Raw genomic sequence first — 23,584 nt, 5'->3', positions numbered from 1 at the left:
AAACAGGGTGGCTAGGAAAAACTCCCTAGAAAGGCAGGAACCTAGAAAGAAACCTAGAGAGGAACCAGGGGTGGCCAGTCCTCTTCTGGCTGTGCCGGGTGTAGAGTATAAGAGTACATGGCCATTTAAGGCCAGGTTGTTCTTCAAGATGCTTCAAGTTGATCATTTTTAGTGAATGTGTATTATGCACGGTTCTGGTTAAATTTGTAACAAAAAGGGCATTTTCATAGACGGACTTCAAAGCCAGATCAGTGATTATTGCAAAAAAGCAGGTTAAACTATTTTAATAAAATAATGTAATTATTAGTGGGGCTTATACTGTATTTAGCCTAATTTGACACACCCTGAATTCATTAGATTGCTGACTGTTTGAAATGCAATGCATTTGACCTTTAATTGTACAACAAAGCTTATTTAGAGAAAACATTTTTGTTAAATCAAGGTATATATCGTAAATCGTCCATAAGTATGAAAACATTTTGATGTGATTTTTAGGCCATATTGCCCAGCACTAGTGGAAAGGATGATGTTGTGATGATGTGATGTCATTGTGATGATGATGTGATGTTGTTTTAATGTGCGAGGTTGTAGTCAGATACCCTTCCCCTTTATCTCCCAAGCCAAAGGATATATGAAAGGATACGGAAGCAGGTAGCCTAGTGGTTAGAATGTTGGACTAGAAATCGAAAGGTTACAAGCTCGAATCCCAGAGCCGGCAAGGTAAAAATCTGTCATTCTTCCCCTGAACAAGGCCGTTCCTACGCTGTCATTGGAAATAAGAATTTGTTCTTAACTGACTTGCCTAGTGAAATAAAACTGCAGATGCACAGCTTTATTGTCAGACCATTCTTTTTATCTGTCTTTATTGAATTTCTTGACCTTTTTGATTTCCCTTCCAGTTTTTTCCCGCCTGTTTGGTTGCATGAATATGTTCCTTCAGGGGGCGAAAGGAAGCCTTCAGGGACAGATATCTGGATTTGTTGTCTCACCTCGTCTATATCTCAGGGTTAAACAAAGATTCTTGCTGCCTCATCAAGGGAGCACAAGGCGGTGATTTGGCCGGGGTTGGACTTATTTGTTTGCCCTTCATTATGAGTCCTTTTATTCATTACCATTTGCGTGTAGTGATATATAAAAATATGTATAGCCACAGTATAGAAGTATCGTTTTCCTATGAGTAATGATGGAGGTCTCTATTAGGTAACTGTGAGTTCTAGAAGCTTGATGTATATTTCATACTAACCACCGTACCCTCTCAGGATGGAAGGAGGCTGGAACAAATTAATCCTTCCTCATCTACATTTAAATACAGCCTATTTTAAACACAATTTCACTCTGTTTTTGCTTCTATAACTGCATAACACACACAAACACATGGACACGTGAGCGCGCACACACCCACACACGCGTATACACCCGTGGCGGTCAGTTCCCTTTGATGATGAGGGAGGACTATTCTTTTTTTTCATGAGCACTGCCTTATTTCTATTACAGCATGTTGGATGACCGTCATTCATATTCCATTCACCCCGTTCAATGTCGAAAGGTTGAGGCTACTACATGATACTCTAATTCCCTCTATACTCATCATGAGGTTGCTACAACCTAGCCTATGAATGAAAGTTTACAATGTAGGTGCACACAGGTCGAGAGAAACATTTGAGATGTCAGACACAAGGACAGACAGTGACACATTCAACACCACCTTGCCTGCATCTAGTTTATCTTGGGTGTAATCATTATTCCAACAGTTGCAAGCGAGATTTTCTATTGGACAAATTCATGTATTTTTATCCCTGTTTCGTTTGCTTACGTTTAAGAAATGTTTTTCAACAGAATCGTCGGAATAAATACACCCGTGACCACGCATAAACACAGTTCACTTTCATAGCAGTCACGTTTTATTCATTCTAGCCTCTATGCACTCTCCTCCTCTCACCTTTTCCCTTCGTTTGTGGACTTAAATGAACAACACATCAGCTGTATGTGACGAGGCAAAAAAAACTTTCCAAGTCAAACCATGTCATAACCGCTACACACAGCCTACATCATTGTCTCCATATTAGCTAAAGTAATGTCCTAGTCAACCAAGCTAATATGACTAATGTGTTAGTCAACCTGCTACAATCATGTAGTATCGTTACAGTGTTTAGTCAGTAAGCAGTTACACCGGCAAGCCCCGGTGGCAATACATTAATAAATCCAAAAGCTTACCTTGACTTGTAAGAGTTCCAGTGTTGTGTTGGATAATCATAGCCAGCTAGCTAACATAGCCTTCCTTTGTTTGAGCCGGGTGTTTGAGTATCTAAACTAGCCAGCTGCATTTGCTAGCTAAGTAAGGGAAACTGTAAGTGAAGAAAAAAATCTCTCTCTCTCTCCTGTTTTCCTTAATTTTTGAAGAAATTAAATTGTTGAAAACTGTTCCACTATTGTCTTTCTCTCTCTTTGAGTCAACTACTCCCCACATTTTATGCACTGCAGTGCTAGCTAGCTGTAGCTTATGCTTTCAGTAATAGATTCATTCTCTGATCCTTTGATTGGGTGGTAAACATGTCAGTTCATAGAGCTCTGATAGGTTGGAGTAAGTTTATAGAAGGGGGTGAGAACCAAGAGCCTCCTACGTTTTGTATTGAAGTCAATGTACCAAGAGGAGGAGGGTATCTAGCTGTCCTCCGGCTACACCATGGTCCTGCCCTACAGAGTGCTGCTGAGGCTACTGTAGACCTTCATTGCAAAACATTGTGTTTTAATCAATTATTTGGTGACGTGAATATATTTATTATAGTTTTATCTAAAAAGGATCACTTTTTCAATGTTTTACCATTTTTATTTTTATGAAATTCACTGGGGAGGACGGTCCTCCCCTTCCTCCTCTGAGGAGTCTCCACTGGTACACACACAAATGCATGCACACATTCACCCACCCACCAGCAGGCATGTATGCACACACATACACCACACACACCCACCCGCATTCACGCAGGCACACACACAAACACACACACACACACACACACAAGTTCTTATGTCCATTCCCTCAGAAATGGAGAAGGTAGCAGTTAGACGTCTCCAGAAAACGGCACCATTTACCTTCATATTGTTTCAAAACTCATATAGAGGTGATGATCAGTGACAGGCAGAGGCATTACTTCATCACTATCTGTCTTCTTCTTTTCTTTGAGGGGCCCCTTATAGAGTGGATAAGTAGTCGCTGACTGACCCTGCATGGAACACACAGATGTAGGATTTGGATTTGGTTACTTGTTTGTTCCTGAGAATTTGTCTGCGCCACAGGAAATGCAGATGAGCTTCGCGAGTCACTAAAAGCCCACACTGAAACACGTTATATTACAGTTTTTTTCAATTGCTAACAAGCATCGGTCAATACTGAAGCCACTTTTTCAAAACTCTTCACACAGTCTGCATTACCAACATGCATCTTGGCCAAACAGTTAATCGCACCTCCGAAACTCACTCAAACCACCAAAACGCTCAATACATGTCTCAAAATAAGCTCGTTCGACCATAACACTGGCAAACAGTTCTCACTCAGAAAGCATACATTGTCACTCATAACACACTGACCTAAAAACCATTACACAAATGATGAACTTTGAATGATTTTACTCATAAATCAGTATTTCATGATAGAATAAGAATAACACATTTTCACTTCATTAACTGTACTAAAGTTTAAGTAACAAGAATGAACGAGAAATGCAGCAATTTGCTTCAATAGCATTTATTTTTCTATATCTTTGCATATAGTAATTTACATATGAAAAATAAAACATTCCAGGGCTGCAATAATAATTATAACAATAAAACCATCATCAACATGTATAGAATAATCACTCACACTGTACAGTACTGTGAGGGTTCTAGTTCTCATCAACATGTATAGAATAATCACTCACACTGTACAGTACTGTGAGGGTTCTAGTTCTCATCAACATGTATAGAATAATCACTCATACTGTACAGTACTGTGAGGGTTCTAGTTCTCATCAACATGTATAGAATAATCATTCACACTGTACAGTACTGTGAGGGTTCTAGTTCTTATCAACATGTATAGAATAATCACTCACACTGTACAGTACTGTGAGGGTTCTCGTTCTCATCAACATGTATAGAATAATCACTCATACTGTACAGTACTGTGAGGGTTCTAGTTCTCATCAACATGTATAGAATAATCATTCACACTGTACAGTACTGTGAGGGTTCTAGTTCTCATCAACATGTATAGTATAAACACTCATACTGTACAGTACTGTGAGGGTTCTAGTTCTCATCAACATGTATAGAATAATCACTCATACTGTACAGTACTGTGAGGGTTCTAGTTCTCATCAACATGTATAGTATAATCACTCAAACTGTACAGTACTGTGAGGGTTATAGTTCTCATCAACATGTATAGTATAATCACTCAAACTGTACAGTACTGTGAGGGTTCTAGTTCTCATCAACATGTAGTATAACACTCATACTGTACAGTACTGTGAGGGTTCTAGTTCTCATCAACATGTAGTATAACACTCATACTGTACAGTACTGTGAGGGTTCTAGTTCTCATCAACATGTATAGTATAATCACTCATACTGTACAGTACTGTGAGGTTCTAGTTCTCATCAACATGTATAATATAATCACTCATACTGTACAGTACTGTGAGGGTTCTAGTTCTCATCAACATGTATAGTATAATCACTCATACTGTACAGTCCTGTGAGGGTTCTAGTTCTCATCAACATGTATAGTATAATCACTCATACTGTACAGTACTGTGAGGGTTCTAGTTCTCATCAACATGTATAGTATTACACTCATACTGTACAGTACTGTGAGGGTTCTAGTTCTCATCAACATGTATAGTATAATCACTCATACTGTACAGTACTGTGAGGGTTCTAGTTCTCATCAACATGTATAGTATAATCACTCATACTGTACAGTACTTTGAGGGGTCTAGTTCTCATCAACATGTATAGAATAATCACTCATACTGTACAGTACTGTGAGGGTTCTAGTTCTCATCAACATGTATAGTATAATCACTCATACTGTACTGTACTGTGAGGGTTCTAGTTCTCATCAACATGTATAGTATAATCACTCATACTGTACAGTACTGTGAGGGTTCTAGTTCTCATCAACATGTATAGTATAATCACTCATACTGTACAGTACTGTGAGGGTTCTAGTTCTTATCAACATGTATAGTATAATCACTCATACTGTACAGTACTGTGAGGGTTCTAGTTCTCATCAACATGTATAGAATAATCACTCATACTGTACAGTACTGTGAGGGTTCTAGTTCTCATCAACATGTATAGTATAATCACTCATACTGTACAGTACTGTGAGGGTTCTAGTTCTCATCAACATGTATAGAATAATCACTCATACTGTACAGTACTGTGAGGGTTCTAGTTCTCATCAACATGTATAGAATAATCACTCATACTGTACAGTACTGTGAGGATTCTAGTTCTCATCAACATGTATAGTATAATCACTCACACTGTACAGTACTGTGAGGGTTCTAGTTCTCATCAACATGTATAGTATAATCACTCATACTGTACAGTACTGTGAGGATTCTAGTTCTCATCAACATGTATAGTATAATCACTCATACTGTACAGTACTGTGAGGATTCTAGTTCTCATCAACATGTATAGTATAATCACTCATACTGTACAGTACTGGGAGGGTTCTAGTTCTCATCAACATGTATAGTATAATCACTCACACTGTACAGTACTGTGAGGGTTCTAGTTCTCATCAACATGTATAGTATAATCACTCATACTGTACGGTACTGTGAGGGTTCTAGTTCTCTCTCTCCTGCATTTGGCCACAAGTTCTCAATCAGCATCACATCTTACGTCTTCTCTGGCGATGCATCTTGGAAAGTATCTTCTGGAATGTCTAATCCAACCCTGGCAGTCTTCAGGAGAAGTGTCTCCACACCCTGGCAGTCTTCAGGAGAAGTGTCTCCACACCCTGGCAGTCTTCAGGAGAAGTGTCTCCACACCCTGGCAGTCTCCAGGAGAAGTGTCTCCACACCCTGGCAGTCTTCAGGAGAAGTGTCTCCACACCCTGGCAGTCTTCAGGAGAAGTGTCTCCACACCCTGGCAGTCTTCAGGAGAAGTGTCTCCACACCCTGGCAGTCTTCAGGAGAAGTGTCTCCACACCCTGGCAGTCTTCAGGAGAAGTGTCTCCACACCCTGGCAGTCTCCAGGAGAAGTGTCTCCACACCCTGGCAGTCTTCAGGAGAAGTGTCTCCACACCCTGGCAGTCTTCAGGAGAAGTGTCTCCACACCCTGGCAGTCTTCAGGAGAAGTGTCTCCACACCCTGGCAGTCTTCAGGAGAAGTGTCTCCACACCCTGGCAGTCTTCAGGAGAAGTGTCTCCACACCCCACATTCATGGCATCCAGTAAGGACATCTGGTCATGTGGATGGTGGTCATAAACCTTCCACCTCCACACAGAGAAAAACTCCTTTATGGGGTTTAGGAAGGGGGAGTATGGAGGCAGGAATAGTTCTGACATCCTGGGATGTGCAGCAAACCAGTCTGTGACTGCAGCAGAGTGGTGGAATGCCACATTATCCCACACAACGAAGGTAGGGGAGTTTCTTGCCCCTCTCTCCTCCGCTGGCACAAGTTGATTATGCAGGTCATCCGGAAAATAAATTAGCCTCTGTATTTTATGGGCCAATGAGTGGTTTGTGTAACAGCAAAGCATCATTGGACAGTGCTGCACACATTGTGATGTTAGCTCCTCTCTGGCCTGGGACATCCACGGTTGCTCTCTGTCCAATCACATTTCTTCCCCTGCGGCGTGTTTTTGCCAGGTTGAATCCAGCTTCATCCACAAAGATGAATGTGTGTGCAGTTTGACTGGTTTGACAGTACTTTACATTATGCCTAGCTGTGTATGTACCCTGTTTGGGTATTGAACAGACATCTTACCTGGACATATTGATACCGGAGTTCTTTCACACGTTCACCGTTTCTCTCAAAGGGTACAACTACTTCATGCTTATTTTATGTTTCTCTAGGACTCTGGCAATTTGTCGTTGTGCTGACCGTTTTCACATACCCAAAAGTGATATTGTCTGCCAGCACTCTGTCCCGAATTTCCCGCAGTTTTATTGCATTCTTGCCAATTACCATGTCAACAATGGCAATTTCCTGCGCATCTGATAATATTCTGCCTCTACCTCCTGCAGAGAGACCATGGATTACAACATGGTCAATAATTGTGGCCCTTATCACATCAGAGACCACCGCTCTTGGTCTTCGTCTCCTTTGTCCTCCACGCATTCTCCCTCTCCCTGCCACTCTTCTTTCCCCACCAACTTGTCTTCCTTGATCCATGTCTCCAAACGAAATCATTCCGAAGCCTTCCTCTTTTGTCTGTTTGGTAACGAGACTGAAAACAGGACACTTGGGCAGGCTTTCAGCTGAAATTGGAATCAGCTGTGTTTGGAATGATTAAATATTCTGCAGAGATGTTCTATGTTTCAATCTGGTTACTGTAGAAATGCAAGACATTTGCCATCATTCTGTTTTGAATGTGTTTTTAACCGTTTTGGAAACAGTGTTTTAGCATTTGAAAACGTGCTGCAAATATATAGTTGAGCAGGTGGTGGAGTATGAATGAGAAAAGAGTTTATGGATTTCAGAGAATGAGGTCATTGAATGCATTTTGTGTGAAAGCAATGAAAAATGATTTATAGTTTGGTCCACATACACTTCTGTTTCGCTGACTGTGGAGAGTTTTGACAATGTGACTTCAGCTTTGACCAATGCATGTTAGCGATTGAAAAAACCCTAACAGTATTCCACGATTCATGTCGCCCTCATTTTGACCAGCTAATAGCCTAACCACCGATCAAGCAACATTTATAGACTAAACGGTCAAATCCTGTTGCTGCAGAATTATGTTGCTGCGACAATACAGGTCAAAATAAGATCCTACATCTGTAGTTTCAGATTAAGATGCTACTCGCTCTCTTAAAATACTGTAGCTTCCCTCACAAACCTTCACTGTGCATTTGTCAAGTTGACACTCGCCATTCTCTTGCTAAGTGAGCCTCGCCGGGGCTGGGCTATACAGGTTATGTGTGTGTGTGTGACTGATGTTATTGTAAAGTCTGTGTGTGTATTAGGTTCTTGACTGATGTTAGGTTCTTTGGTTCGGTTCCCCCTCCGGAGTTCACTGTGTGCCTTTCATCATTTACACTGCAACGTGTTCCCCACAGACAATGGCAGGGTACTACTGCAGTCACACACTGAGTCATTATGTTAGTTGTGCGTGTGTGTGTGTGTGTGTGTGTGTGTACTTGTGAGTGTGTGTGTGCCGTTGTCTGTAATGACAGGGTAGAACTGCTCCTACTGTCGTCTGAGACATCTCCCCGGTGCTCTACGATACATTTACAGTTTTTTACAATCGCTTTTACAATCGCTTATTTCTCTATACTTAATAAGTCTCTTTTTCAAAACTCTTCACACAGTTCTCCTAACCATCTTTCAGCTTGGCACAGCAGTTCATTTCACATCCAAAATGCACTAAAACTACCAAAACACTTCATACATGTCTCAAATCAACTCATTCTTCCATAACACTAGCAAAGGTTGTCACCCAACAAGCCCACCTTGTCACTCATAAAGCAATGACCTAAAAAACACTTACAACAAGTAGCATTACACAATGTTCTCTTTTGTAAAATGTCTTTACAAAACAAGAATGACACCTCTCTACTGTTTAGAATTCACTACAGTATATATTACAGGAATGAATCAGACATGATGCAATATGCTACAATATGTTTTATGTCATTTTTTAGCATTGAGTGATTCCAAAATACAATCATTTGTATATACACCATCTACCGATACAGATACAGTAGCAATGCTAGTCAACCCTGTCTTCTGCATTTGGCCACAGGTTCTCATCCACATCACATCTTGTGTCGTCTTGGGCAATACACATAGGAAAGAATATTTTGGCATGCCCGGTCCATCCCTGGCAAGCTTCTGCAGATATGTCCAGGCATCCAGCATTTATTGTCCCGAATCTCTGTGGGTTTTATCCCATTGTTTCTGATGACCATTTAACAATTGCAGTTTCCTGCACAGCAGTGGAAATCCTAAGCAGAAATACAAGAACAATTACACACAAGTGGGTTTGGAGGTTTTGCTCAATTTACTTCTGTAATGTGCAGTTCAGTCAGATGCCCTTGCAGAATGCACATCTTACCTGTTGTTTTGCCAAAAGATGTCTCACAATAGATGCCACTGTTGAGCGTTGCAGATTTGGCTGCACTCTCAGACCAGCCTCTCTTATTGATAGACCATGATTTATTACAGGATCAATTAGAGCAGCCCTAATCTCATCGGAGACTACAGCTCTTGATCTTCGTCTCAGTCTTCTTCCACCACGCATACGTACTCCTCTCCCTCTCCCTCTCGCAGCCAGTCTTCTTCCTCTGTCAGCCACTTCTCTATTTCTGGCTGGGTCCATGTTTACATCACAGTACAGGATTATTCCTAAAATGTCCCCATTTGTATAGACGGTAATGAAATTGAAAGACTAACACCTGGGTAGGTGTTCAGCTACAATGGGAATCAGCTGTCAAATTTATTTGATAGTGTTACATTTTTTAGATTTGGAATATATTACTGTAGAAATGTAGCAAATTGCTGTCTTATTCAATGTTGTGTCATGTTCGGTTTTGAACTTAAGTTGAACAGTTCTGAAAAGAGAGTATGTAAACATGTGCAAATTGGCCTGTAGGTACATAGAGTTTTGGTGGTGGTTGTGTCTGAGTGAGAAAAGAATTCATGACATTTGAAAGATGTAGCAATTGAAAGCATTTTGTGCCAAAGCAATGAAAAAATGATCCACAGTTTCGCCCCAAATAGACTGCTCTTGTGCTCGCTGTGTGAAGAGTTTTGAAAAAGTGACCTAAGTATTGCGAAACGGGTCCTAGCGATTTGTGAAGATAACTGTAAGTAGCGATAAAGTATTCGACTCGCAGCAGCATGTCTTGAAACAGAAATATGTTGCTCACTACATAATGAACCAACTCCATCTGACCGTCAGTTTGTACTGGATTCACAAACAGAGCAGGTCGTAACAATAGGCCTAATGAAAGTACCACGATGGGATTAAGAAGCAATCAGATCATTCAGTACAGGCGACATTAGCGTTTGCTTTCAGTTACTTACCTTGATAAACGAAGCTGAATGAGGATGATACACTCAGGAAACACAATAACGTCCACATAGGATGTGATGATCGGTAGTGTGTGTCTAAGCATGTGTATGCGTGTGTGTGTGTGTGTGTGTATGAGGTGCGTGCGCCCCCTGCATGCATGTGTCCCCACCCAGTTGACAGGAAGTGACAGACACCTCTGAAATATTAATGACGGTAGTGTCTTGCCTGTTCCCTCTATCTGTACCTCCCTTCTACTCCAACTGGTCTCCTTTCCGAATGCTTCCTGCCTCAGTAACACTGGCAGAGGGAGACCGAGGCCGCCGCCACAAGGGTCATTTGTGTTCCGCTTCGACTCCATTTCTCAACAGACAATGGGATTACCGCGACTCCTTTAATGGAGCTTAATGAATCATTTGCAGGGAGCCAATAATGAATCATGCCGGCTGAATCTCTCTTCGGAGTCCCGGGTTTGCTCGGGTGGGCTTGTCTTCGCTCGGGTGGGCTTGTCTGGGTGATTTAAATGTAGCCTCATGCTCGTCACATACCGCAGCTTCCGTCTAAATTACTTTTAGAGTAAAATTACTCGAAGTGTAAAAACATTTTTTTTGTCTTCGAGTAAATGGGTCACTTTAGGACTCAAGAAGAGGCTGGTAATTCCAGCTTGATACTTTGTCTGCCAGACTTTGTCTTTGAACGGGTCAAAAGTGAACTGGCCTGTAGGCTTCAAACTTCAGGGGCAAAGGGGCAATCTGGGATCATTTTGATCTAATGGGCTGGTCAGTTCTTGCATCCACATACATGTAAGAGTTGTTACATTTCTCCAGTTCCATCCTATCAAACTGGTAAAAGGTTAACTCACCTGTAGGACTCTTAACTTCAGCATTTCAATGGCAGACTGAAAGCAGCGGCTTCATTGCTGAAATACGGGCTGTTTCGAGACCTAGTTTCCCTCATTTGTTTCCGGTGCATGAATCCAACCAGAAAGCATCTCTCTTAAGATTTTTTTGTCTTTCAATTTACTAGTATTTGGCAGCTGAAAATTGTATGCAGTGTTGTCCTGAGGCAAAGGCAGGCCCAGCTTAACCACAGCGAGCCCCACTACACTCTCAGAGCTAACAAGAAGCTAGCTGACGCGTAGGGACACCCAACAGCTGTTTGCTTGGATGGCTGTTAGCTTGTCTCTCGCCCTGTGTGGGAAGCTCAGCTCATTTCGCCTCCATTTCGGCACGGTAATTGTGCGACGTGGCGCCATTACCGAAACCAAAAGGCAGAACCCGGAAGCTAGAAAGCTAGAAACACCCCCACAACCCCTCTCAGTGGACTTGTGGTAGCGTTGACTTGAATGAACGCTTGTAGGCACTCCTCATGCTTGCCTGGAGCCAAACTTGAGGGTCCAATTTGATTCGCAGTCCTGCTCCTCGATTTACCCCAAGCAGGTTTTGGCAAAGCAGGCCCCAGACGGCAGCACATTTACAAGGAAATGGCTCACTTCCTCACCCTCTAGTGCTTTAGCTGGGCATGTTTAGTGCTTCAGGATGCATTTTCACTTGAATACTCTGTGTCTCACTCCAAACAGGCTTTACTGGTAGAGTAGCAGTTTGAGAACCAACATCCAATGATGTTGGGGAACCATTAAAACCATGTCTGGTGTTTCTAATTGACTACACAGTTTCACAAGAACAGAGAGGTACTGCCTGAATCTGTCCAATAAGTTTTTCGTTTTTTCCAAACCGGTCAAAAGTAGAGCACTAGATATTTAAAAAAAAATATATATATATATATATATTTCACCTTTATTTAACCAGGTAGGCTAGTTGAGAACAAGTTCTCATTTACAACTGCGACCTGGCCAAGATAAAGCAAAGCAGTGCGACACAGACAACAACACAGAGTTACACATGGAATAAACAAGCGTACAGTCAATAACACAATAGAAATATTCTATATACAATGTGTGCAAATGAGGTAGGATAAGGGAGGTAAGGCAATAAATAGGCCATAGTGGCGAAATAATTACAAATATAGCAATTAAACACTGGAGTGATAAATGTGCAGAAGATGAGTGTGCAAGCAGAGATACTGGGGTGCAAAGCAGCAAAATAAATAAAAGAAATAAAAGAAATAACAGTATGGGGATGAAGTAGTTGGATTGGCTATTTACAGATGAGCTATGTACAGGTGCAGTGATCTGTGAGCTGTTTTGACAGCTCGTGCTTAAAGGTAGTGAGGGAGATATGAGTCTCCAGCTTCAGTGATTTTTGCAGTCATTGGCAGCAGAGAACTGGAAGGAAAATAGGGAAAATAGATATAGGGACTATGGGTGACATTTGGGACTCATTTTATTACTTAGCGATATTACTTTTTATCGCTTACACAATTTAACTGTTTTATCACCCTTCCCACTGCGGTAGGGAATAGGGGAACATGTTGGACTTTGTTTCATTTAATTGTCATGCTGCTCAAAGACACAGGAGTCTCCGTTTGAAGGCACGTCACCTTTCCTCCACACTCTAGCTTTGTCAATGACTTGTGATGGCTTGCCTCCTGCAATGCTTATGAAGACACCTTTTAGTTGTATGAATAGGCCGGATGAAAGGCGATGAAACGCAATCAAACTATACGAGATGTCTTTCAACGTTTTATGCTCCAGGACAGCCATTGAAGTGTCCTCCTCCTTTATGGTCTGCTTAGATTACTGTAAGACTTGTCTCGCATTTCAATTGGTGGATCAATCAGCAACATATGCCACAGGTCAATGAACTAGCGGTTGCTGTATAAGAGTGCTGTATAACATTAACTCAAGTATTAGTTATCCATACAGTTTTCAGTCCCTCGACCCTTTTCGGCATGTGTTATTTTGTTCCTTTTTGACTTACCGTAGATGTGCTACGGGAGCCACCGTACCTTGGATAAAATGTGTTGTTATGCTGTCTCATGAACGTTGTAGCTGAACGTTGTAGCTGATAAAACCGAGCCATTTCTAAAGAACCACGTTTCGTTCTTCCTACCTAGCAGCATCAGTACCCGTCCTAACCTCTCCCTCTCCGTCCGTCAGGTGACCACCCTGGTGAATACCAGCAACAAAGGGCCCAGCAGTAAGAAGAAGGGGCGCTCCAAGAAGGCCCACGTGCTGGCCCTGTCCGTGGAGCAGGCCACGCAGAACTTCCTGGAGAAGGGCGAGCAGATCGCCAAGAACAGCCACGATCTCAAGGAGGAGCTCATCCTCGCCGTGGAGGATGTCCGCAAGCAAGGTATGTCTGCTCTGGGACACCATACCATGTAGTACTCTTGTGTTTAGAGATATATGAATCCATTAAATGGTACAGCAAGATGAAGAGAGTCCAATGTACTCACAGGGACACCATACTTGTAGTTTTCTGATGTATACAGTCCATGGAATGTGACAGCAAGCTCTCCAGAGCCCAGTGTGTATTCTGGTTCCCATCCGAAGCTGCTGTGTCACACCCTGGCCTTAGTTATCTTTGTTTTCATTATTATTTTAGTTAGGTCAGGGTGTGACATGGTGAAGTATGTGTTTTTTGTATTGTCTAGGGTGTTGTTTGGTTTAGGGGGTTTAGTAGAATAGATGGTTTAATGTTCAGTGTAGGTGTCTAGGAAAGTCTATGGTTGCCTGAATTGGGTCTCAATTAGAGACAGCTGGTTATTGTTGTCTCTGATTGGGAGCCATATTTAAGGCAGCCATAGGCTTTAGCTGTTTGTGGGTCATTTTCTATGTCTAGTCTATGTTGAACGTAAGTAGTTTGTGTGTGCACTTGCGTTTGTAGCTTCACGGTCGTTTGTTGTTTTTTGTTAGTTTGTATAAGTGTTTCGTGTTACGTCTTCGTATAATAAAAAAAGAAGATGTATTCATATCATGCTGCGCCTTGGTCCAATCTCTCATATCAAGACGATCGTGACATGCTGTAACATTATGTATTAGGAGCTTGAAAGGCGCCTGCATGCTCCCACCCCCTTTGGAGCTCTTCCCATGCATGTTTCAGAAGAACACATGGAAAGAGAACTTGGAGAGCTTAAAGGGAGTATCCCAATTTGAATATTCCCCCATGTATGTACTTTTATTTCCTTCAAACATAGAGTCCTACTTTTTAATGATATTTTCTCTCTCTGAGCCTCTCTCTCTCTGTCTCTTTCTCTGCATGAAAAATCCCCTCTTTCTTTTCCTCTCTTCAATCTAGAACACCTGCCCAACAAACAACGTCTGGATTCAGGCAAACTGCGTCAGTCTTCAAGCATACACTTAGCAATCTCTCTTTTCTTGTACATCCATCGTAGGCAATTTACCTCGGTAGCTATGAAGCTGTGGAGGAGAAGGTGTTGTGTTTGAACTCAGACCTTGCTTATCAGTCTTGTGTTGTGTTTTTAACTTGGAAATTAATCAGGCTAGATTCCCTTCCTGAGTAAAATGTCAGTACAGAATAGCGTAAGTGTCTGACTCTTTTACAGCAGGCTATCTGCTTCAGAGTACAGTTTTTGCATTCTTTAATTTCATCGTTTAGGGCTCAACGGACCCAAGCAGACATCATTTTCCAGTTGAATACCTGTCAGGTTTTTCCATAACTCATTTATTTACTGTCATTACATTTGACAGGGGCCCATCTTCATGAAGTTGGCACTATCCTCATCTTCTATTGGAGCAGGCCATCAGACTGTTAATGAAATAGTCACCACTAGCCGGCCCCCGCCCGGTACCCTGCACTAAATAATATGCGTTGGGTGCGTAACCCATTAGGTCGTCCACCCACGCAGCCATCGGCATCAATAAACAAGGGGTATTGTCTAAATGAGCCACATTTACTTGTCCTTAAAAACAGCCCTATAGCCTAACACATTACAAAACCACTCGTCCTTGTGTTTTGATGTGTAGAATTACACACGGTAGCCTATTGTTTTATACGTTTTCACTTTCCTAGAATAATAATTGGCCACCTCTCGGTTCAGCTGTCGGAGATTTGAGCACTAAATGCACCTACAATAATAACAATGGTATACTGTAATAACAATGATCAAATTAATGATTATAAATATTATTTCTATTTATTTTTTTCAAAATTGCATCCTACCTGAATAACGAGTTGCACAGTGGCCTGCATTTGGGCGCGCCAACATTTTTCACATATTTGTCCACTACAATATTAAAACTTGTTTATGTGGAGGACATTCCCCTCGAAGACTTTTTACTATGGGCATACTCTTTAACTTTCGTTTTACGATAATGAAAAAGGCCTCCATCTTCGCAAACAGTGGACCAAGGCTCCTCTCTCGCTCTCTCTCCTCAGCAGCGTGCCTGTAAGGCAGTGGGCAAGGAGTGAGAGAATGATGCTGAAGCATTGAAATCAGGATGTACTGTATGGTGTGCAGCCCTGGGCAATTTTATCTAGCTGCTTTTAATACATTTTATCGGCCAAAAGCCGGCAGTTACCGGCTAACGGAAACTCTGATCCAATGTTACAGTGCCTTCAGAAAGTATTCATACCCCTTGACTTATTCCACAGTTTACTGTGTTTTCCTCTCCCCGTCTACATACAATACCCCGTTATGAAATCTTTGCAAATGTATTGAAAATGATATACAGAAGTATCTAATTGACATAAGTATTCACATCCTGGAGTCAATACTTTTTAGAATCACCTTTGACAGCGATTACAGCTGTGAGTTTTTCTGGGTAAGTCTCTAAGAGCTTATCACACCTAGATTATGCAACATTAGCAAGCAAAAACTAAAGCAGGAAGCACCAGTGACTCGGGCCAATAAAAAAGTTGTCAGATGATGCAGATGCTAAACTACAGGACTGTTTTGCTAGCACAGACTGGAATATGTTCCGGGATTCCTCCAATGGCATTGAGGAGTACACCACATCAGTCGCTGGCTTCATCAATTTGTGTATTGTGTGTGACTCCCACAGTGACTGTACGTACATACCCCAACCAGAAGCCATGGATTACAGGCAACATCCGTACTGAGCTAAAGGGGAGAGCAGCCGCTTTAAAGGAACGGGACTCTAACCCTGAAGCTTATAAGAAATCCCGCTATGGCCTCCGACGAACCATCGAACAGGCAAGGCATCAATACAGGACTAAGATCGAATCATACACCGGCTCGGACGCTCATCAGATGTGGCAGGGCTTGCAAACTATTACAGACTACAAAGGGAAGCATAGCCGAGAGCTGCCCAGTGACACAAGCCTACCAGACGAGCTAAACTACTTATATGCTCGCTTTGAGGCAAGTAACACTGAAACATGCATGAGAGCATCAGCTGTTCCGGACGACTGTGTGATCACGCGCTCCACAGCCATTGTGAGTAAGACCTTTATATAGGTCAACATTCAACAGACAGATTACCAGGACGTGTACTCTGAGCATGCGCTGACCACCTGGAAAGTGTCTTCGCTGACATTTTCAATGACTGAGTCTGTAATACCAGCATGTTTCAAGTAGACCACCATAGTCCCTATGCCCAAAAACACTAAAGTAACCTGCCTAAATGACTACCGATTCGTAGCACTCACGTCTGTAGCCATGAAGTGCTTTGAAAGGCTGGTCATGGCTCACATCAACACCATTGTCCCAGAAACCCTAGACCCACTCCAATTTCCATAACGCCCCAACAGATCCACAGATGATGCAATCTCTATTGCACTCCACGCTGCCCTTTCCCACCTGGACAAAAGGAACACCTATGTTAGAATGCTATTCATTGACTACAGCTCAGCGTTCAACACCATAGTGCCCTCAAAGGTGATCACTAAGCTAAGGACCCTGGGACTAAACACCTCCCTCTGCAACTGGATCCTGGACTTTCTGACGGGCCGCCCCCATGTGGTAAGGGTAGGTAACAACACATCCGCCACGCTGATCCTCAACACGGGGGCCCCTCAGGGGTGCAAGCTCAGTCCCCTACTGTACTCCCTGTTCACTCATGACTGCATGGCCAGGCACGACTCCAACACCATCATTAAGTTTGCCGCTGACACAATGGTGGTATCCCTGATCACCGACAACGATGAGACAGCCTATAGGGAGGAGGTCTGAGACCTGGCCGTGCGGTGCCAGGACAACAACCTCTCCCTCAATGTGAGCAAGACAAAGGAGATGATTGTGGATCTACAGGAAAAGGAGGACCTAGTACACCCCCATTTTCCTCAACAGGGCTGTAGTGGAGCAGGTTGAGAGCTTCAAGTTCCTTGGTGTCCATATCACCAACAAACTATCATGGTCCAAACACACCAAGACATTCATGAAGAGGGCATGACAAAGCCTATTCCACCTCAGGAGACTGAAAAGATTTGGCATGGGTCCTCAGATCCTCAAAAAGTTCTACAGCTGCACCATCGAGAGCATCCTGACTGTTTGCATCACTGTCTGGTATGGCAACTGCTTAGCCTCCAACCGCAAGGCACTACAGAAAGTATGGCCCAGTACATCACTGGGGCCAAGCTTCCTGCCATCCAGGACCTCTATACCAGGCGGTGTCAGAGGAAGGCCCTAGAAATTGTCAAAGACTCCAACCACCCTAGTCATAGACTGTTCTCTCTGCTACCGCATGGCAAGCGGTACCGGAGCGCCAAGTCTAGACTTCTTAACAGCTTCTGCCCCCAAGCCATGGGACTTCTGAACAGCTAATCAAATGCCCCTCTTTTACGCTGATGCTACTCTCTGTTTATTATCTATGCATAGTCACTTTAACTCTACCTACATGTACATATTACCTCAATTACAGTGGGGCAAAAAAGTATTTAGTCAGCCACCAATTGTGCAAGTTTCTCCCACTTAAAAAGATGAGCGAGGCCTGTAATTTTCATCATAGGTACACTTCAACTATGACAGACAAAATGAGAAAAAGAAATCCAGAAAATCACATTGTAGGATTTTTAATGAATTTATTTGCAAATTATGGTGGAAAATAAGTATTTTGTCAATAACAAAAGTTTATCTCAATACTTTGTTACATACCCTTTGTTGGCAATGACAGAGGTCAAACGTGTTCTGTAAGTCTTCACAAGGTTTTCACACACTATTGCTGGAATTTTGGCCCATTCCTCCGTGCAGATCTCCTCTAGAGCAGTGATGTTTTGGGGCTGTTGCTGGGCAACACGGACTTTCAACTCCCTCCAAAGATTTTCTATGGGGTTGAGATCTGGAGACTGGCTAGGCCACTCCAGGACCTTGAAATGCTTCTAACGAAGCCACTCCTTCATTGCCCGGGCGGTGTGTTTGGGATCATTGTCATGCTGAAAGACCCAGCCACGTTTCATCTTCAATGCCCTTGCTGTTTAAAGGAGGTTTTCACTCAAAATCTCACGATACATGGCCCCATTCATTCTGTCCTTTACACGGATCAGTCGTCCTGGTCCCTTTGCAGAAAAACAGCCCCAAAGCATGATGTTTCCACCCCCATGCTTCACAGTACGTATGGTGTTCTTTGGATGCAACTCAGCATTCTTTGTCCTCCAAACACGACGAGTTGAGTTTTTACCAAAAAGTTCCATTTTGGTTTCATCTGACCATATGACATTCTCCCAATCTTCTTCTGGATCATCCAAATGCTCTCTAGCAAACTTCAGACGGGCCTGGACATGTACTGGCTTAAGCAGGGGGACACGTCTGGTACTGCAGGATTTGAGTCCCTGGCGGCGTAGTGTGTTACTAATGGTAGGCTTTGTTACTTTGGTCCCAGCTCTCTGCAGGTCATTCACTAGGTCCCCCCGTGTGGTTCTGGGATTTTTGCTCACCGTTCTTGTGATCATTTTGACCCCACGGGGTGAGATCTTGCGTGGAGCCCCAGATCGAGGGAGATTATCAGTGGTCTTGTATGTCTTCTATTTCCTAATAATTGCTCCCACAGTTGATTTCTTCAAACCAAGCTGCTTACCTATTGCAGATTCAGTCTTCCCAGCCTGGTGCAGGTCTACAATTTTGTTTCTGGTGTGCTTTGACAGCTCTTTGGTCTTGGCCATAGTGGAGTTTGGAGTGTGACTGTTTGAGGTTGTGGACAGGTGTCTTTTATACTGATAACAAGTTCAAACAGGTGCCATTAATACCGGTAACGAGTGGAGGACAGAGGAGCCTCTTAAAGAAGAAGTTACAGGTCTGTGAGAGCCAGAAATCTTGCTTGTTTGTAGGTGACCAAATACTTATTTTCCACCATAATTTGCAAATAAATTCATTAAAAGTCCTACAATGGGATTTTCTGGATTTTTTTTCCTCATTTTGTCTGTCATAGTTGAAGTGTACCTATGATGAGAATTACAGGCCTCTCTCATCTTTTTAAGTGGGAGAACTTGCACAATTGGTGGCTGACTAAATACTTTTTTGCCCCACTGTACATCGACTAACGGGTGCCCCCGCATATTGACTCTGTACCGGTACCCCCTGTATATAGCCTCGCTATTGTTATTTTACTGCTGCTCTTTAATTATCGCCTCCCCCTGGGTCTCATTTGAGTGGTGCTGGATTTGTCCAAGCCGGTCTAGTCAAAACCCCCCTCCGTTCTATGCAAATCAGATTCTATACATGACCATTGGTAGCGAAATCCCGGTAACTTTCACAAAATTCACAGGCTTTCCAGAAATTCTTGTTGAAAGGTTTTCGAAATCAGGAGGGAATAAGCAGGAAATATACAAGAAATGCACCACCGTAGTTGTAGCCTTGCCTCTATTGCCGACCAACCATTTCACACACGCATCCGTGGCCCCGTTACAAACTTACCCAAGCCAAGCATGACTGTTGACTTTTCTATCCGAGGAAATACTTTATTGCTTTGTTTTGGTGTTTGATTTACTTTAAAGTGTTTGGAATTGAAGTACAATGACTCATCATGTGCAGACGCAAACCCTCCAAATCACACTAAAGTTTTGGGGAACGTTTTACCGAGCGTAGACTGTCGTTTGGCTTTCCGAATCCCAAAATCCAAAATCTAATTTCCCAGTGGTTAAGCGCTCGGCGGGTCAGAGTAATGGGGCGATCAAACGTTCCCTCTCTCTTGATGGATTAGAAGCAGAAGGAGACAGGGTGTGTGTGTGTGCCTGTGTGTATTTGTGTAAGAGAGGGAAAGAGTCGTACATTCCTCTGATTGATACCCATTAAGCTCGGGCCCTGGCCCTGGCTTTGGAGAATGTAACGATCCTGAGATGTTTACTCCACAGTCGCGCAACATTAAAGCTTTGATTGTCCGTGGGCGGTAGCACCTCCGCCGCCGCAGTGTCGGAACACCATATAGGCTATAGCGGCTTGTTGAAGGGCCGTGATTCCATCATTTGTAAACAGGTCACGCCGAAAGCCTGTGGCCCAATACAACCCTCGCCGATCTCCAATGTGTAACACTACGCCTCATCAAATAGTGCTCTGTTATCTATCGTCTTGGGAACGGTTCTTTTCAGGATGGCAAATGCCGTCTATAAAGTCACTTATAGTTGTTTTCCTGCCTGCAAGTCAAGTCCCCTTCAGCGGCTGAATGGAGTTCAATGAGCCCTGGCTCGAAGGTGATGTTTTCCTGCACTCGGAATTGGATTGTACTGCATGTTCAATACTCAGATCAGCAGAAAGAGAAGTGATGGCTTACCACCGGCAGCTGTTGCACACACATTCATCATCCATCCGGCTCACGCCTCTACAGTTTCCTCACATTTCATAGTGTGCACTGCAGACAGGCTTGACACTGTTGGCGCGGAGCCATTCCAGATACACGCCATGGATCAGTGGCACACATGGCCGTGCAATTCCTCACGGAGCTTTGATCAAAGTTTCCACTTGTGCCCTTGTTAAGCCATGAGTGAGGGAGGAAGAGTGTGAATGAGAGAAATGGAATTGAAGGAACACTGACGTGGAGAAACGGCGAAGGAGGGAGAGGACAGGCGAGCCAGAGAGTGTGGGTTGTGTGTGTGTGTCTGTGTGTGTTTAACATGGGAATGAGTGTGTGTGTGGGTGTCCCACGTGTGTGTGTGTGTGTGTGTGTGTGTGTGTGTGTGTGTGTGTGTGTGTGTGTGTGTGTGTGTGTGTGTGTGTGTGTGTGTGTGTTTGCGCGTGCATTTGTGTGTATGCATGTATGTGTGTGTGTGTGTGTGGATTTCTTACCATTTTATTGTGTTGCAAAGTGGAATTCAAATGGATTTAATTGTCTTTTTTTGTAAGCAATCTACACAAAATACTCCTGTAATGTCAAAGTGGAAGATTGTCAACTACAAACACCAGGGAGCTTTTCGAAAGCCTCATTAAGAAGGGCAATGATTGGTAGATTGGTAACAATAACACATCAGACATTGGATATCTCTATAAGCATGGCAAAGTTTATAATTAAGCTGTGGTTTATGTATTCAACCACCCAGACACATCAACGTTACAGTTGTCCTGATCTGAGCTGCAGGACAGGTATGAAACTGCTCAGGGATGTTACTATGAGGTCATTGGTGATTTTAAAACAGTTACAGAGGTCAATGGATGTGATGGGAGAAAACTGAGGATGGATCAACAACATTGCAGTGACTTCACAATAATGATCTGAATGACAGAGTAAAAAGAAGACTGCAAAAAATATTCCCAAACATGCATCTTGTCACGTTCGTCGTAATCCTCCTCGTCTGAGGAGGAGTAAGGATCGAACCAAAGCGCAGCGTGGTTTGAATACATCTTCTCTATTTATTATAACGAAGATTATAACTATTTATTATAACAAAAACAACAAAACGAACAAACGTGAAGCTATATATGAAAAGTGCAGACACAGGCAACTTACACAAAGACATAGACAATAACCCACAACCCACAATACAAAACAGACTACCTAAATATGGTTCCCAATCAGAGACAACACAAAACACCTGCCTCTGATTGAGAACCATATCAGGCCAAACTAGAAAACCCCACATAGAAACAGACAACATAGAACTGCCCACCCCAACTCACGCCCTGACCATACTAACTAAAGACAAAACAAAGGAAAATAAAGGTCAGAACGTGACACATCTTGGCATACAAGTATTACTGCAAATAAAACACAGCAAAGGAATACACTTTCTGGCCTAAATGCAAATCCTTATGTTTGGGGCAAATCCAACACAACACTTTACTGAGTAACACTCTTAATATTTTCAAGCATGGTGGTGGCTGCATCGTGTTATGGGTATGCTTGTCATCGGCAAGGACTAATGAGTTTTGTAGGATGAAAAAAATGGAATAGAGCTAAGCACAGGCTCTCCCAGTCGCTGGTGTAAAACAGGCTGAAGCAAAATCTGCTTGTCTTCTTTACACCAGAGACTGGGAGTGGAATTCACCTTTCAGCAGCACAATAACCTACAACTCAAGGCCAAATCTACACTGGAGTTGCTTACCAAGAAGACGGTGAATGTTCCTGAGTGGCCTAGTTACAGATATGACTTAAATCTTCTCGAAAATCTATGGCAAGACTTGAACATTTCTACCATTTCACAGAGCTTGAAGAATTTAGTAAATAATAACGGGCAATATTTCACAATCCAGGTGTGCAAATCTCTTATAGACTTACTCAATGAGACTCACAAATTATTCCACTTTGTTGACATCAAATGACAAATAAATAAATTTTAATAACATTTTGTAACAATAAAATGTGAAGAAACCCAAGGGATCTGAATACTTTTGCATTGCACTCTCCAATTTCGAGTCTCATAGCAAAGGGTCTGAACACTTACAGTTGAAGTTGGAAGTTTACATACACCTTAGCCAAATACATTTCACAATTCCTGACATTTAATGCCAGTAAAAAATCCCTGTTTTACATCAGTTAGGATCACCCCTTTATTTTAAGAATGTGAAATGTCAGAATAATAGTAGAGATAATGATTCATTTCAGCTTTAATTTCTTTCATCACATTCCCAGTGGGTCAGATGTTTACATACACTCAATTAGTATTTGGTAGCATTGCCTTTAAATTGTTCAACTTGGGTCAAATGTTTTGGGTAGCCTTCCACAAGCTTCCCACAATAAGTTGGGTGAATTTTGGCCCATTCCTCCTGACAGAGCTGGTGGAATTCAGTCAGTTTTGTAGGCTTTCTTGCTCGCACACACTTTTTCAGTTCTGCCCACAGATGTTCTACAGGATTGAAGTCAGGGCTTTGTGATGGCCACTCTAATACCTTGACTTTGTTGTCCTTAAGCCATTTTGCCACAACTTTGGAAGTATGCTTGGGGTCATTGTCCATTTGGAAGACCCATTTGCGACCAAGCTTTAACTTCCTGAGATGCTACCTCATGATGTCATCTATTTTGTGAAGTGCACCAGTCCCTCCTGCAGCAAAGCACCCCCACAACATGATGCTGCCACCCCCGTGCTTCACGGTTGGGAT

The 23,584-nt window shown here is 42.6% G+C and overlaps 1 protein-coding gene across 3 annotated transcripts in view; it reads left to right on the top strand.

Annotated features, from left to right (window-relative positions):
• LOC129841328 (catenin alpha-2) overlaps positions 1 to 23,584 on the top strand; it is a 697,172-nt gene that overhangs the window by 120,253 nt on the left and 553,335 nt on the right. For all 3 annotated transcript variants that reach the window (XM_055909550.1, XM_055909553.1, XM_055909551.1), the window contains exon 3: positions 13,299 to 13,494. In XM_055909550.1, coding sequence (XP_055765525.1) covers positions 13,299 to 13,494 — 196 coding nt within the window. The remainder of the gene's footprint in view (positions 1 to 13,298; positions 13,495 to 23,584) is intronic.

Source organism: Salvelinus fontinalis, chromosome 42, assembly GCF_029448725.1.
Source record: "Salvelinus fontinalis isolate EN_2023a chromosome 42, ASM2944872v1, whole genome shotgun sequence".
Lineage (NCBI taxonomy): Eukaryota > Metazoa > Chordata > Actinopteri > Salmoniformes > Salmonidae > Salvelinus > Salvelinus fontinalis.
Note: the sequence above shows the minus strand (reverse complement) of the source record. Positions and strands in the feature narration are given on the sequence as shown.